This window comes from Curcuma longa, chromosome 8 (assembly GCF_044706935.1).
Source record: "Curcuma longa cultivar G26 ecotype Majalengka, Jawa Barat chromosome 8, ITB_CL_G26_1.1, whole genome shotgun sequence".
Taxonomy (NCBI): Eukaryota; Viridiplantae; Streptophyta; class Magnoliopsida; order Zingiberales; family Zingiberaceae; genus Curcuma; species Curcuma longa.
Window position 1 is genome coordinate 8,346,392 of NC_133868.1, and position 15,442 is coordinate 8,361,833.

The 15,442-nt window shown below is 37.2% G+C and overlaps 2 protein-coding genes across 3 annotated transcripts; both read right to left on the minus strand.

Moving 5' to 3' along the window:
- Positions 1-545: 545 nt before the first annotated feature.
- Positions 546-10,662, minus strand: LOC141833980 (uncharacterized). Its single transcript, XM_074721454.1, has 7 exons — positions 10,605-10,662; positions 9,898-10,509; positions 7,336-7,452; positions 6,682-7,244; positions 2,037-2,268; positions 1,682-1,787; positions 546-1,621 (listed from the first exon to the last, which is right to left on the minus strand). The coding sequence occupies exons 2-7, from the start codon at positions 10,507-10,509 to the stop codon at positions 546-548; spliced, it is 2,706 nt and encodes a 901-aa protein (XP_074577555.1). The 5' UTR covers positions 10,605-10,662.
- Positions 10,663-11,648: 986 nt separating this feature from the next.
- On the minus strand, positions 11,649-12,542 carry LOC141833763 (15.4 kDa class V heat shock protein-like). 2 transcript variants are annotated; one of them, XM_074721259.1, is made up of 2 exons: positions 12,262-12,542; positions 11,649-12,198 (listed from the first exon to the last, which is right to left on the minus strand). In XM_074721259.1, the coding sequence occupies exons 1-2, from the start codon at positions 12,413-12,415 to the stop codon at positions 11,921-11,923; spliced, it is 432 nt and encodes a 143-aa protein (XP_074577360.1). In that variant the 5' UTR covers positions 12,416-12,542; the 3' UTR covers positions 11,649-11,920. The 2 variants fall into 2 exon arrangements, with proteins under 2 accessions (XP_074577360.1, XP_074577361.1); XM_074721260.1 differs by having other exon boundaries at positions 11,769-12,192; positions 12,262-12,539.
- Positions 12,543-15,442: the final 2,900 nt, after the last annotated feature.

A 15,442-nucleotide genomic window follows, 5' to 3' on the forward strand; every position in this document is an offset into this window, starting at 1 on the left:
ATATCCATTTCTGCGGATATCTTTAAAACTCAATAAATTTCTTTGAGACTTGGACGAATACAATGCATTATCAATATAAATATTTGTTCCTCTGGGTAATATAATATTTGCTCTTCCGGAGCCTTCAATAATTTTGGAACTACCTGATATTGTATTCACGCATGTTTCATTCATCACCAAGAAGGTAAAAAATTTCTTGCTTTTCAAAATGGTATGTGTTGAGGCACTGTCTACGAGACAACTACATTTTTCATTCGTCGAGTATTCGCTTCCGGGAACCTCCATTTTCTTCATGAGATAAAATAAAATAAAATATTAAGATAAAAATAAACATGAACAATACAAACACAACATCAAACTAAATATCGAGTTGGTGGTTAAGGTACATCTTTCTTATCAAGAGGGAGTTCATGATATTATTAAAATTATTTTAAGTATTTGAATGAACTTGATTAATAAAATTAATTACTCAAAATATGCGAAAATATAAATAAGAACTATGTAATCATGGAATTTCATTAAACATTATAAAGAAAACATAAATATCAAATGACATCATTGTTATTTTCATGCTCGACAAGAAAATCGGCTTCATCAAATTGGGAGAAATCATCAATACCAAAAGTTATTTTATCATCACCGGAAGCCGAAGTCGAGTTGGTCTCCATTATCATTTTTCTGCCATTGGAAACAAAGTTGGTCTCGATGGTCCCTTTTCCTTTTAACGATGCTTGATAAAGATCGATAAAATGCTTTGGCGTACGACAGGTACGTGACCAATGACCCTTCATGCCGCAACGATAGCATTTGTTCTCTATGGTCTTATTGATTTGATCCTTTTTATCATCATACATCTCTTTGTTGTTCTTCCCTTTCTCCATATATTGGGGGGAATTGTTGCGAAAATAGTGTCGACCACCACCACCACGTCCACGACCATACCCACGTCCACGTCCATTTCCACGGGCACGACGGCCACGACCACGATGTTGTCCTTCATAATTAGATGATGTCACATTCACTTCAGGGAATGGAGTCGATCCGGTTGGACGAGCTTCATGATTCTTCAACAAAAGTTCATTATTTTGTTCGGCCAATAATAGACATGAAATCAATTCAGAATACTTCTCAAATCCTTTTGCACGATACTGCTGCTGCAGGAGCACATTCGATGCATGAAAAGTGGAGAATGTTTTCTCTAACATATCTCCATCAGTAATAGTTTCTCCACATAATTTGAGTTGAGAAGTAATCCGAAATAATGCCGAATTATATTCACTCACCGATTTGAAATCTTGAAGGCGCAAATGTAGCCATTCAAATTGAGCTTTTGGAAGAATGATCGTTTTCAAATGATCATACCTTTCTTTTAAATTGTTCCATAGGACCAATGGATCTTTCACGGTGAGATATTCAATTTTTAAACCTTCGTGAAGATGACGACGAAGGAAAATCATTGCTTTGGCCTTATCTTGGTCAGATGTGGTGTTTTGATTTTTGATGGTATTTCCAAGACCATTAGCGGCAAGATGAATTTCAGCATCTAGAATCCATGAAAGGTAATTCTTTCCAGTGATGTCAAGGGCCGTGAACTCCAATTTCGTGAGGTTCGACATGATGACTATAATAGAAACTAAATGATGAGATAAAAATGAACAAGATTGAAAGTTTTCAAGAATACCGTTGTCAACCTCGATGGACTTGACTTTCACAAATGAGGCATGAAACTTGGCTATCACGGACGAGGAGGGAGCCTTGACCTTTGCTTCGGAAACGAGAGCTTCGTGCTGATAACGTGTTATAAACGAACAAGACAAAGACTAATAGAGAGCAAAGGAGAGAAATTCTTATTGCTTGTCTCAATGGTGCATCTCTACAAGGCTTCATACATGTCCTATTTATAGGACTAATACAAGAACAAAAATTAATGAGTATTAATATGAAATTAAATTTCTCATATTAATGCTAGAATATAATGCACCAAGAGTTACACAAAATGGCATAATGGCATCCATTTACTATTACATTTATAATACTGCAAAATATCGCGAAGAAACAGGCATATTTGGCATGGCAGCCCTGCTTTGCCCGTTCGGATCTTGGTATCCTACTGCTGCTTGGGGGTCAATTGCTCGCTCAGAGATCCTCTGTTCAGTATGTGAAATGGTAGCATCTCCATCTCTAATAGGTATAGTGAGGTAGTCGCTCTGTGGCAGTGTATGTGTATCTGCCCTTGGAATCGTCTCCGGAACCAACCTATAAACAAGTCTGACATAGAAAATGAGGTTGATGAGCCCCAACATGTACCACAGAACAACTTAGTGAATGCTTAGGTTAATGATTTACTACAATGTCATTATACTCAAAGGAGTTGTGCAATAGGATAGACCAAAATGGACATTTGGTACTTTCTAGTTCTGCAATATGAAAAATGAACCCATACGCCTAGTTGTTTTGGTCAACAACCACTAAGTCGAAAGCCCAAATGAAAAAAAATTGATCAGTCTCACTTAACTAGCCTAGATCTATGATAATAAATATGCATATGATTCTTAAAAGGTATTTGGGGAGTGACTATCACAGAAAAATATGAAGTACCTTGCCACCGGAGTGGTCCAGTATGGCAAGGGCAGTAAAGAGGAAATCCAAAAAGACTTCATCACATTGCGTTTCATGCAAAATAATATAAGATGTTCATATTGTTGTTCACTTAAAGGTAAAACAATTTGACATTAGGTATAGGAATAAATTCGCAACTGAAATATTTCTAAGAGCATAACAAACTCCTAAAATTGTAATTATACATTATTTGTTAGTTTTGAGCTGTCTTCTCTTCATCTGCACTGAATGAATTTACCAATAATACTAAAGAATAAACAAAGGTCATATTAAAGATAAACTTCCTTAGTGTGTTTGATTTGCATATAATGTTATGCTAACTTAATTGAGTTTAGATATGGAAAGAGAGTTAGTAAATGTTTTAAACCAAATAAAATAAAAAAACTGACAACGACGACGACGACGACAAAATCTTTTCCCACTAAGTGGGATCGGCTACATGAACCCTTCTACGTTATTAGATCCTATCCTCTATTATATCATCATTTATATTTATATATATTTTAATTTATTTTATTATTACTAATCATTTTTTTTGTCTTCCTCTTCCTCGTTTGATATGTACATTTGTCATAATTTCATATTGTTTAACTGGAGCATTTATTGATTGTCTAAGTATATGTTCAAACCATCTTAAACGTGTCTCTCGAAATTTTCCCTCAAACGGGTACAACCCCGACTTTCTTTTTAATATTTTTATTTCTTATCCTGCCCATCCTTATATGTCCGCACATCAACTTTAACATCCTCATTTCTACAACTCTCATTTCTATTCATATCTTCGAGTCATAGTCCAACATTTAACTCCATATAATATAACGAGTCCAATCGCCGTTTTGTAAAACTTTTATTTAAATTTTAGAAGTACTTTACGATTACACAAAACTTCTGACGTTCTCCTCTATTTCAATCATCTCGCTTGTATTCTATGTAAGACATCTCTCTCAATCTCTTCATTCTTTTACAAAAAAGATTTTAAGTACTTAAACCTCTCAGTTAGAGATAATTCATCATCTCTCATCTTAACAATTATATTATTACGTCTAATATTACTAAACTTAAATTTCATATATTCAATCTTTACTCTACCTTTACTTTACTAAACCAAAAACCTTTCATTTTTAGTATTTCCTACCGAGATTTGAGTTTAGCATTTACTCCTTCATGTATTTCATCTACCAAAATAATATCATCTACAAAGAACATGCACTGCGGTACCATATATTGGATGTGTCCAATGAGTTCGTTCATAATTAGTATATAAATATAGGGACTTAACGTTGATCTTTGATGTAACCCTATTTTATGAGATGTTTTAGTTAATCCGCTTGAAATCTTCACTCTTATCACTACATCCTCGTACATATTCTTAATTAGTTCGATATACAAATTCTAACACCTCTCTTTTTTAAAAAATTCTCCATATAATTTTCCTTGAACTCTATCATAAACTTTTTTTAAATCGACAAATACCATATGCAAATTTTGTTTCTATTCTCGATACTTTTCAATTAATTGCTTGAGAAGATGTATAACTTTTATTATCAACCTTCCAGACATAAATCCAAATTGATTTTCGACCATTATGATCTCCTTCCTTACTCTTTTTACTATTACTCTTTCTCAAAATTTCATGATATGACTCATTAGTTTAATATCTTTATAGTTTGCACAATTTTGTACATCTCCTTTACTCTTATATAAAGGAACTATAATACTGTACCCTCCATTGATCGGACATTTTTTTAGTTTTCAATATTAGGTTGAATAACTTTGTAAGTCATTTAATACTTTATTTCCCTAAACACGTCCATGCTTCTATGCCCAACTACTTTTCCATTTTACATCCTATTTAAAGCTTGTTCTACTTTTGAAATTTTAATTCTACGATAAAAATTTAAATTTCTATACTCATTTAACCTACTTAAATTATAAGTTAAATTGGTCAAATAAACCTTCATTAAAAAATTGATGAGAATATTTCTTCCATTGCTCTTGTATTCCCTCATCATTTACTAGTACTCTATTACATTCACTTTTAATATATCTTATTAGAATAAAATCTCTTATCTTCCTCTTTTTCACTTTAGCTATTTTGTAAATATCTCTTTCCTCTTCTTTTGTATTCAATTTTTGATATAAATGTTCAAATATTTCATCCTTAACTTCATTCACTGCTTTCTTGACCTCTTTCTTGGCTACTATATATTTTTTAAAAAATTTCCTCATTCTTACACGTAGATAATATTGGTTTGTTTGTTTTTCTTCACTTTCTCTTGTACTTTCTCATTTCATAATTAAGATTCTTTACTCGGTGGTGTACACCCCTTCGACTTACCGAATACACTCTTGACTATTATTTTTAACTTTGATACCATTTTATCCCATATGTATTTGAATCACTATATATTTCTACTAATACTTGTACTCCTACCTTCTCCTTAAATATATTTTGTTTCTCATCCTTTAATTTTAAAAGTCATGTATATTTTTCTTCTATTGATACTATGCTTGAGGCATATATCCAACACTACCATAAAGAAAGTCAATTTGTGATTTATTATTCCCACTTTTGAGTGTAACTAAGTGTTATTCTCTTTTTTTAAAAAATATATTAGCTAATATAAGGTCATATGCTATCACAAAATCCAATATAATATTTCCTTCTTCATTTTTTATTCCAAACTCATAACCTTCATGCACCATATCATATTTCTCATTTTTCACTAATAAATATCCATTTAGATTTCCTCCTATTAAAATTATTTTGGTTGGCGAAATGTTTTGTAATATTGCATGAAGGTCGTCCCAAAATCTAAATTGGTGTGTTCATCTAATCCTACTTGATGTGCATATATAGGGATGCAAAAAATGAACCCAACCCATCAACCCGACCCAAGCGACCAGAAAAATATTGAGTTAGGGTTGAGGGTTTTAGAGTTTGAAACAAATAGGGTATAACACAAAATTAACCTAAAAAAAATTTTGAGTTCGGGTTAACTCGAGTTAGACCCAAATTAAAATTTTAGAGTATAGTTTAGACAATTAAACTCTTAAATTCAAATATTTAAACCATGAAATATAATTATCATATAATTTAAACGAGGTTTGTTATGATGTGTTAAATTAAAATATTATTATTATGTGTTTTGAATTTTTATTTAATTATTTTATTAAATCAAAATAGGTTGGTCAGGTTATCCGGGTTCGACTTCGAATTTATAGTTTTCGAGTTGATTTCGAGTTCGGATCGGATTTGGATTGGGAATTTTTTGTAATACCCTTGCTTCAACCCAATCCAAACCCACCCGACCTACTCGAATTGACACCTCTATGCATATATGCTAATTACATTAATAATTTCTTTCACCACCACTATCTTGAGAGTTATAATCCTATCCTCCTTTCTAACTACTTCTACTACTTCATCCTTTAATGAATTATCAACAACAATACCTACTCATTTTCTTATTTTACTCAGTCCTGTGTATTATAACTTAAAATCTGAATTATTTATCATCTTTGTCTTCGCTCCTACCTATTTCGTCTCTGGTACACATAAAATATTAATCCATCCTAATCATCATATCTACTACCTTCATTGCTTTACCTGTGAGTGTTCTTAAATTCTATACTCCAAATCTTAGACAATTATATTTCCTATAATATTATTCTCAACCTATGGTGTGAGAACTGTTACATATTTAACACTATACCCAAATTCGCATAAAGATATAGTGGTTCTTGCCAAGACGTTACAATCGGACCCTACAACATATTCCTTACGGGGAACATTCTAGCATTAGCATAGTTTAATAAATTCATTCATTCCAGCTGACTGACAACCTAACGCGCAATCCTCGCCCTTTATCAACCAGGCTTGGGACCGACTTTGACAAAGTTTTAAAATATATATATATATAATAATAATAATTTCAATAACAAATTGAGTAGTTAGTTGGTCAAAGCATTTAACGAAAAAACTAGATATACATAGACAAATTGATCTTGAAATGGAAAGCATATTAAAGAGGTGATAGGAAGAAGTTAGCAATTGCATACCGTTCACCTCGAGCAGGATTTTCAAAATAGTATGCTCGAGAAGTCTCCACTTGAAATGGATCAACCGCAGGTACGATAGAAGGGGGTTGTAACGAGTTAGCAAAGGGATCGTTAGAATGTGGTTGATGAATATATCTTACCTCCCCAGGTGTAACATTTGATAGACGATCGGACCCAAATGAATCAATAGGTGGCAAATGAGATGAGCCACGTGGCAGATGACTCGACCTATACGATTCTTCAAGTGGCAAATGACTTGGGCCACGTGGCAAATGACTTGACCTATATGATTCTTCAGGTGGCAAATAAGATGGGCCACGTGGCAAATGGCTCAACCTATATGATTCTTCAGGTGGTAAATGAGTTGTTACAAGTGGTCGATAACCCAACCTATATTGATCCTCAAGTGGAGGCAATGTGACATGTGACACATGAGCTGAACTATACGGATCATCAAGTGGCAAATGCGGTGGATAACGACGATCCTCAACATAGTTAATAGGTTGAGGTATCTGTGGCTTTGACTCATTTAAAGAGCGAAACAATGACATTAATTTGCGAACCTGCATTACAAGTGGCATAATATGAGATGAACAATCAAAGTATAGGCACTAGTAGTGGCATTACTATGCCGAGGCCAAGAGCTTGATGTACCTGTTTTGAGTTAAGCTCAGAAGTAAATTTGCCCTTTGAGTTATAGTTTTCTTGAATAGCATGTTTAAATGTAGTCTCTGGAAGTGGCAGGCAATCCATATGAACCTTGAATTTCACCTGTCAAAGAATAAGAAAGGAAGCAATAGGTATGCATGTATATGCCAAAGAATAAGCAAGGAAGCAATAGGAATGTACTGATCAGATATATGGTGAAGTATCAAACTGAATAGTTCCAAACGAGATCATAAAGCTTAGCTGATAACATTGTGATGCTTAGCTATTATCATACGAACATGGCTTGTTGACTATGAGGTCAAAGCTGGATATGCGATTTCCACATCCTTCACAATGTTTAGATACATAGGTTGCTAATCATTTTTTAGCAATATGGATTTGGACTATCTTAACAGGCAAATGTGAACAAACAATGTAGGCAACAATGCAAGTGACAAACTACCAATAACTATCAATATGGATCCGAACACAACTAAGAACTTCACTATCTCATATATAATCGACTGAAGGAATAATCCATTCAACCATGAATAAAATTAAAAAGTCAGTGTGTCTTGATAGTGAATACTTTTACTGACTGCTAAAGTGATTGCATCTCAGCAACAAGTCAGCTGAACAGATGAATCATTCATTTTGCTTACGGTCACTATTAATTCTGTCTGATATAGGGTAATGCAGAAGCAAAAGAAGCATTCAAGATTGTTGACAGCCAACAAATACAAATTAATTTGGCTCCTTTTAGCCTTTTATGGATATCTGGGAAGTTATTAGCTCTCGCCTACCTCTCCACTTCACAAGTCTTTGCTCTCGTCTCTCTTTCCACTGAAAATACTCATCCTTACCTGGATTCAAAATCACAAAATGATGGTGAAAGAACACAAATCATTCACAAGTTAACCAGATAGCGATGTGTCAAAATCAGCATGTGGATGGGAATCAGACTAAGTTGATGTGAGATTGTAATCCAAATTGTAAGTCCAATGGACTAAGGAAGACAATCGATGTGGATGTCATTCTCACTATTGCCTATGTTAGTTCACCTCCCATTGTCTCATCCTAACCTCATTTTATGACACTTATGTACCTTTATGGTATTGACCAAAATCTCATGGACATTCCATGCTGGTTGACATGAGCAAAACTTCTCGTTCGGCAAGCCGACTGGCATGTAGAATAGCTTGATATAACAGAATGACTGAGGCCAGCCTTTCCTCCATGGGCACACCTGTTTTCCTTTTCCAACATCAAATCAAACATGAGATGAGCCTTCTCTCCACAAAATCTCATGTATTTTCCTTCTTCAACATCAAATCAAACACGAGACAAGCCTTCCAATGTCAAATCAAACAAAGGAAGCCTTTCCTCTATGGAATCAAATTGTTTTCATTCTCCATAGTCAAATTAAACACAAGGTGAGTCTTCTGTCGTCAAATCAAACATGAGATGACATCAAATCAACAGGGGCAAGTTTTCAGCATCAAATTGAAGACGAGGCAAGCACTCCCATAGAATTGCAAGTGTTTACGTTCTCCGACAAACCTGACAGATCTTTCCCCTTATCCTCCACTCTTACCACTTCCTTTCCCATGATTCAGCACATTCACCAGCACTGGCACCTAACATACTTGGTATTTGTTGTTCCGGCTAAGGACCAAAACTCCAGCTTAGGAAGAGATTTCAGAATCATTTTCTGATGTCATAAGCTGCTTTCCATTAGTTTCAAATTGTCATGTTCATCATTGACTATGCAGTTAGCAAAGAATGTGATAGGAGGTAGGAGAAGGAACAACTGGATGAAGGCTGAAAAAGCTTCACCTCCCCAAGTAACTTTTTTTGATCCGAAATGGTCACTCTTATTAAAGAATTAAGCATATACATGTATAACAAGTGGTATATGCTGGTAGCAGAAGAGACATTGCTTATTTAACTAGTTAATATTCTTTGTTGGATATCTATCTATATATGTAAGTCTTTTAATTTTTTTATGAATATAATATAGTGATATTTTCTAGCACACATGCTTTATGCAGTGGGTTGATTGTCTATCGCTGGAGAACGCCTCTTACAACCATGATTATATTGAATACATTCTGAACTAACATGTACTAGTCATATGAATGACTAACAATATCACCCACACAGGATGCAACTTTTTTTTCATCTTTTGCACCGCTAACATACAGAAGAAAACAAATAGAAGTATGATTGTCATATGGTGAGTCTAACAAGCTAAATGACATCATAGCAGAAGCTTGGGATTTTAGTATATCGGACACTAATCCATTGTTTCAAGCTCCTAATTTTGCAATCTATCTTTTTTTGTAGCGCCATTATACATCAACAAATATAATGTGAACGATTAAAAATGTATAAGAAGCAAATGTGCTCATTTCCCAGCGAGTAAGTCTACATCCTTAGTTATCAGCTAATTAGAGCTGTAGACACATAAACACACACCTTCAGAAAATATATTTTAAGAAGCTAGAGAATTAATAGCAGCGAAAAAAATTGAAGTAAACAGATCAAAAATCTCATAGCATCAGTTACCTGAGCGGGGAAGGCACCTCTGAAGGCATTCCGTGAGAGATCCATCCCACCTTGGCAGGAAGCCATGTAAACCCCATATAGAAGCTTCAGATCAAAATCATATAGGAATAACTTGGTGCCTGGCTTGATCTTCTCGACGATGTCTTTCCTTCCTCTGGGAAGCCCAAATACGTGGAGACGGAAGCACTCGGGCTTCGTCTCCCCGCTGCACATGAAGATGAATCCAGCGCTCTTCTCTGATGGAGTGGCGGGCTCTTTTCCCTTCCCACTGTCCGCCGCCTTGCGGCTGTTGCCAGCAGAAGCCGCTGCTACGTACACAGGCAGGGTTGTCGGCTTACTCTCCTTAGTTTGTAGCCCATTCTTTCTAGCCTTCTTGATCTTCTTTGACGGGGTCAGGGATGGAATCTCTTTTTCCTTCCCACTGTCAGCCGCGCTGCTTGTGTTGGCTGCAGAGGTCGCTGCTTGGTCTGCAGGCTGCGTTTTGGGCTCGCTCTCCTCCGACTGCTCCTTATTCTCTTTTACCTTCTTATTTGAATGATCCAGGGAATTCGATCCCTGCTGCTTCTGCTTCTGCTTCTGCTTCTTCCTCTTCGTCTGTTTGGTCCTCGCCATCTGATACAAAGCAAAATCAGCAAAATGGAATACGAAACTACTATCGACTGAAGAGGGAACGGAACGGCCTACCGGAGAAAGAATGCAAGTCGAACCTCTGGAAGCCCCGGCGACCGGCGTTGAAAGGTAGGATGGAAGAGGAGATGGTGAGAAAAAAACCCTAACTGGATTCACTGCAGGAGCCGCAGCGGCGACAGATTATATAGCCGATAGAGCATGCTTCGCAACGGCTGAGATCAACAGAGTCCGGTGTGCCGTGGAACAGATGAATGCCACGCGTGCAGACGATGGCCATCGAGCATCAGGATCTCGACTATAGATTTTTTCTTGCTTTCTTGTCCTTGTCCAAACGGTTAAAAGAAATGGAAACACAATGCTCCAAAAGAAAAGTAAATCATTTTTTCATTTACAACATAAATTAAAGTTCATAAATCAGCTGGAAAATGATGGCTTAGTATTCACTAATACAGTTTTATATGATAAGATAAAAATTTTCCACATAATTTGTTAAATTATGTCTGAGTTCCTGTCGATTGATCTGTCTTTTTGTTTTGTTTTTTTTGTTTTTGCTGAGAGAAGCACCGTGAAGCCCAAAGAGACTAAAACAGTTAACGAATCTACTGCTAATAAAACCGTGGCTAATCACACGCTGTTATTTTTATTTGTGTGAGAAATTAAAATTATATAAAAAAGATAAATAAATTGGGATTCTTAATTTAAATATATTGTGTTTTAGTTTAGATCTATTGGTTTTCTTTATATAAAGAAAATTTGGACGTGAAACACTATTAATTCGATTTTCTTAGTTTTTATAAATTTAGGTAAGCTTTTGAGTTTTTATTTTCTTAACAATTTACTATAAGATTTAAATTTTTAACTATGATTATTATAAATAAATTATAGCTTTTTAAAATTATTTTTTCTTATTAGTTTTATTTTGTTAAAACATTGCATTAGCATCCAGGTACACTGATTATGATTTCTATATGCAAATTCACTAATTTTAACATCTATCATCAGTCATTAATTATACATACACGTTTCTTTTCATAAGAAGATAATCTTGTTCATACTTTTAAATTTATCGATCAAAAATTTCAAAATTTATGGATTATCAAAAAAACAAATTCAAGCATAGATTTTTACGGAAAGAATTACATAAATTATATGGATTTTTTTACAGACGCAATTTAGGTAGACGAAAGATTGCGTCTTTCATCTATTAAACCCTGAAAGAAGAATTGATCGACAGAGGAAAGTAAGTAGGAACTTCTGATAACACGACACAATAAATATGTTCTTGCAGCCCCAACTCAGAATATACGATCACAAATATCAAATCCTAAATTGCCAGAATCACAGACTTTACCATAAACCAATCGATTCAAATGCCCAAACGAATGCTTCTTCGTTAAGCGGCACGAGCCACGGCGTTGCGCCCCTCCGCCACATCATCGGGCCTGATCCTTATCCGCCCCAGACTCATCGACCTCGGCACGGTCACCGTCAGCACTCCGTCCTCGTACTTCGCTACGATGCCCTCGACGTCGACCATTTCCGGCAAGCGAAACTTCCTTATGAACTCTGGAATATGTTCGTCGTCGTCGACGGTAGGCCGCTCCGTCCTGATGATCATGTACTTAGAGTCCTCCACCTCCACTCTGATATCCTCCTTCCTCAACCCTGCAACTAAAAAAACTTAACCTTTTCATCGTTATTGAGAGAATTAAAGAAGCAGAGTTGAATTAGGACCTGCGAATTGTGCAGTGAAGTGGTGTGAGTCCTGCGTCTCATCCCATCGGATATAGTTTTGTTGGAGGATGGCGGCGGAGCGTTGCGAGAAGAGGAAGGGCCATGGCGATGACCGGAGCGGATAGTAGTAGCAATAGTAGTAGTAAGCTTCCATGAACCACGATTGCTGGAAAGTGAATGATTGGAACGGAAGAAGAAGAAGAAGAGAAGAAAAAAAACAGAGCAGCCTCTTTGATTTGATTAATTTAATTTGGGTGGCTGTGAGGTTCGTCTTCTTGTGCAGCTTTACCAAATATTTAGTTGAATTGAATATCGCCGTCACGGGGAATCCTAATGATGCATTGAATCTGTTGTTGCGTATCGAATCTTGGCCGCATAAATGAAATTTAACTGAATAATTTACGAAGGCGATAAGGAGATCTGAAATGGCAGCAGGGAGATATTTTCCTTACACCAACGGTGCGGATGACGAGTCGCGGCGGGTTGACTTGAATCGATCGAAAACCACAATGTATTATTACATCCCAATCTCCATGATTAAGAAAACTGAAAACTATGAAGAGAAACTTAGTAGAAAAACTTTTCCGGCATAAAAAATGTAGAAACCGTGAGCTCTATCGACAAGATCAGAGGGTGCGTGCAGTTAAATAGTTGTTTAGTGGAGGAACAATTGTGTCTTTCCAGGGCCCAATGCCCACTACGTACTTTCTAATATATTCAAAGTAGCTATCTGAAGTAATTTCCCAGTATGACTGCGACAGAGGTCGAAACATTAGCAGCTCGTTTCAAAAATATGATTGCAATACCACAGAAATAAACCTGATTTGTGTCTTGTGTTGGCATGCTGAAATCATCAATCAGCAATATTTTGGGAGAATCCATCTTGTTTGAAATGTATATTAGAGAAGTGGGAGCAAAAGACTGTATGAACTGTGAACACTGGTTTTTTCAGCCATTTAGCAGACATGTAAGCGCCTCCATATCCATACTTCTGAAGCAACTCGATGAACTTGTCCTCGAATCGCTCCCCCGTTGGGCCATTTGACCTGTGAAAAGGAAAGTCGATGAGACAAGGTAACTGTAGTTTGACGATACTGAATTCAAATGGAACTGATGAAGGAAGGAAATTGTTATTTACTTATTTATTCAGTTTTATTTAAATTTGTAGGTAATGAGAATATTGGCGTAATTATATGAAGGAGCCAGGTTTTCGGTGCGTGAACAATTTCCTACCAAATAAGTAACTTTAATGGCCATCCTTTGGTATTTTTCAAAAGATCTTTGTAATTTTGATTTTTTTTAACGTCTTTTAATGATATTGTCATAGAGATTCAATTGTTTAATTTATTTTTGGGAGTTCTTCGACTATATAACTTTGATTGTTTAATTTTCGGCTATTGTTGGCCTCTGACTAACTTACAATGATAGCAACTTTTTTTCATAACAACTTGATGATAAATAATGATATTTATAAGATTAATTTGGAAGTTTGAAGTCAACAAAATAATTTTTAAAGTCATCCTAATTTAATTATTTATTTAAAAAATTATAACAACCGCACGAAAATAGTGTTTTTAAAACCGAACAAAAATTGTTTATAATTTAAAGTAAAAATACTAATATAAATTGAAATATTAAAGAATATCCGATGGCATTGAATTTTTTTAATCATAAAAAAAAAGGAACAAATAATAATAATAATGCTTGTTAATTGAATGATTTGAACAATAAATAATAATAATAATAATAATAATAATATAGAAGTTTACGTGAACCAAATAATTTTTAATGTAAACACTATAAAAAAACAGTCAATTTACGATGAATTTTTGGGACGAAATATATTCGTCGTCAATTGACAACGAATTTTGGGACGAAATTTATTTTCGTCGCAAATCTGCAACAAAATTTGGGACGAAAAGAGTATTAGTTGCCGATTTAGCAACTAAAATAATTCGTCGCAAAAAATAATTCATCGCAAAATTTGCAACGAATAAATAATTCGTCGCAATTTGACGACGAAAAATGAAATCGTTGCAAAAAAAATAGTATCCTCAAATGGCGCTGAAATATTGCGACGAACACGTAATTCGTCGCCAATTTGGCGACGAACAGGCTGTTTCGTCGCCAAATTGGCGATGAAAAAGAAATTCGTCGCCAAATTGGCGACGAAGTTCTGGTTCGTCGCCAATTTGGCGATGAAAAACCTTGTTCGTCGCCAAATGGGCGACGAATTACGTGTTCGTCGCCAAATTTTAGCCAAAGATATTGTTCCGCGCCAAAATTCGGCGACGAACACCGAATTCGTCGCCAATTTGGCGACGAATGCTAATTTTTGTCGCCGAATCGGGGACGAAAGACCTTATTCGTCGCCAATTTGGCGACGAATTTTGCGACGAAAATGTTTCGTCGTAAATCACTTATTAAACCCTAGATCCAGTTCTTTTCCTTTATGCGCTCGCGATTTCTTTCCTCTCCTCTTCGCCGACTTCGCCGACTGCGCTCGGATCTCGTTGGATCTCGTCGGAAAACCCACGATTTGGCCTCTGGATCTCGCCGGAAACGACGGGTAAGCATCGTCCTCCCTTCTTCCTCGTTTATTTTTCGTTGTGGGTTCGGTTTCGCCGCCGGAGTGCACCTAGCCGGGCGCGGGCCGCCGCCGGTGCGCGGTCGGCTGGTGTCGGCCCCTGCTTGGCCCTGGCCGGGCGCGGGACGCCGCCGGTGCGCTGGCGGCCGCTGGCGGCCCCTGCTTGGCCGTGGCCGGGCGCGAGCCGCCGGCGATCGGCGCGGGGAGGTGGCGGCCGACTCTAGGTGGTGCTGGCCGGGCGCGGGGAGGCACCGGTCGGCGCGGGGACGTGCTGGTCGGCCGCGGGAGGCGCCGGTCGGCGCAGGGAGGTGGTGGCCGGCGCTGGGAGGTGCTGGCCGGCCGCGGGGAGGCGCTGGCGTGCGCGGGGAGGCGCCGGTCGGCGCGGGAAGGTGCTACCCGGCACGGGGAGGTGCTGGCCGGGCGCGGGTAGGCGCTGGTCGGCGCGGGGAGGTGCTGGCCGGCGCGGGGAGGTGTTGTCCGGGCGCGGGGAGGTGCTGGCCGGCGCGGGGAGGTGTTGTCCGGGCGCGGGGAGGTGCTGGCGGGGCCTGGCCGGTGCTTGCATTGGTGTATGATACATGATGTTAATTTAGTTTA

Bases quoted from the DNA above. Each gene is read 5' to 3' on its own strand.
- LOC141833980 (XM_074721454.1), bottom strand. From the start codon at position 10,509: ATGGCGAGGACCAAACAGACGAAGAGGAAGAAGCAGAAGCAGAAGCAG. The intron at 2,269-6,681 runs GTATGCAATTGC...TTTCTATGTCAG, and splicing joins AATCCTGCTCGAGGTGAACG to ACTTGTTTATAGGTTGGTTC. The intron at 1,788-2,036 runs GTATTATAAATG...ACACGTTATCAG, and splicing joins TTTCTTCGCGATATTTTGCA to CACGAAGCTCTCGTTTCCGA.
- LOC141833763 (XM_074721259.1), bottom strand. From the start codon at position 12,415: ATGGAAGCTTACTACTACTATTGCTACTACTATCCGCTCCGGTCATCG. The intron at 12,199-12,261 runs GTCCTAATTCAA...AAGTTTTTTTAG, and splicing joins CTTCACTGCACAATTCGCAG to TTGCAGGGTTGAGGAAGGAG.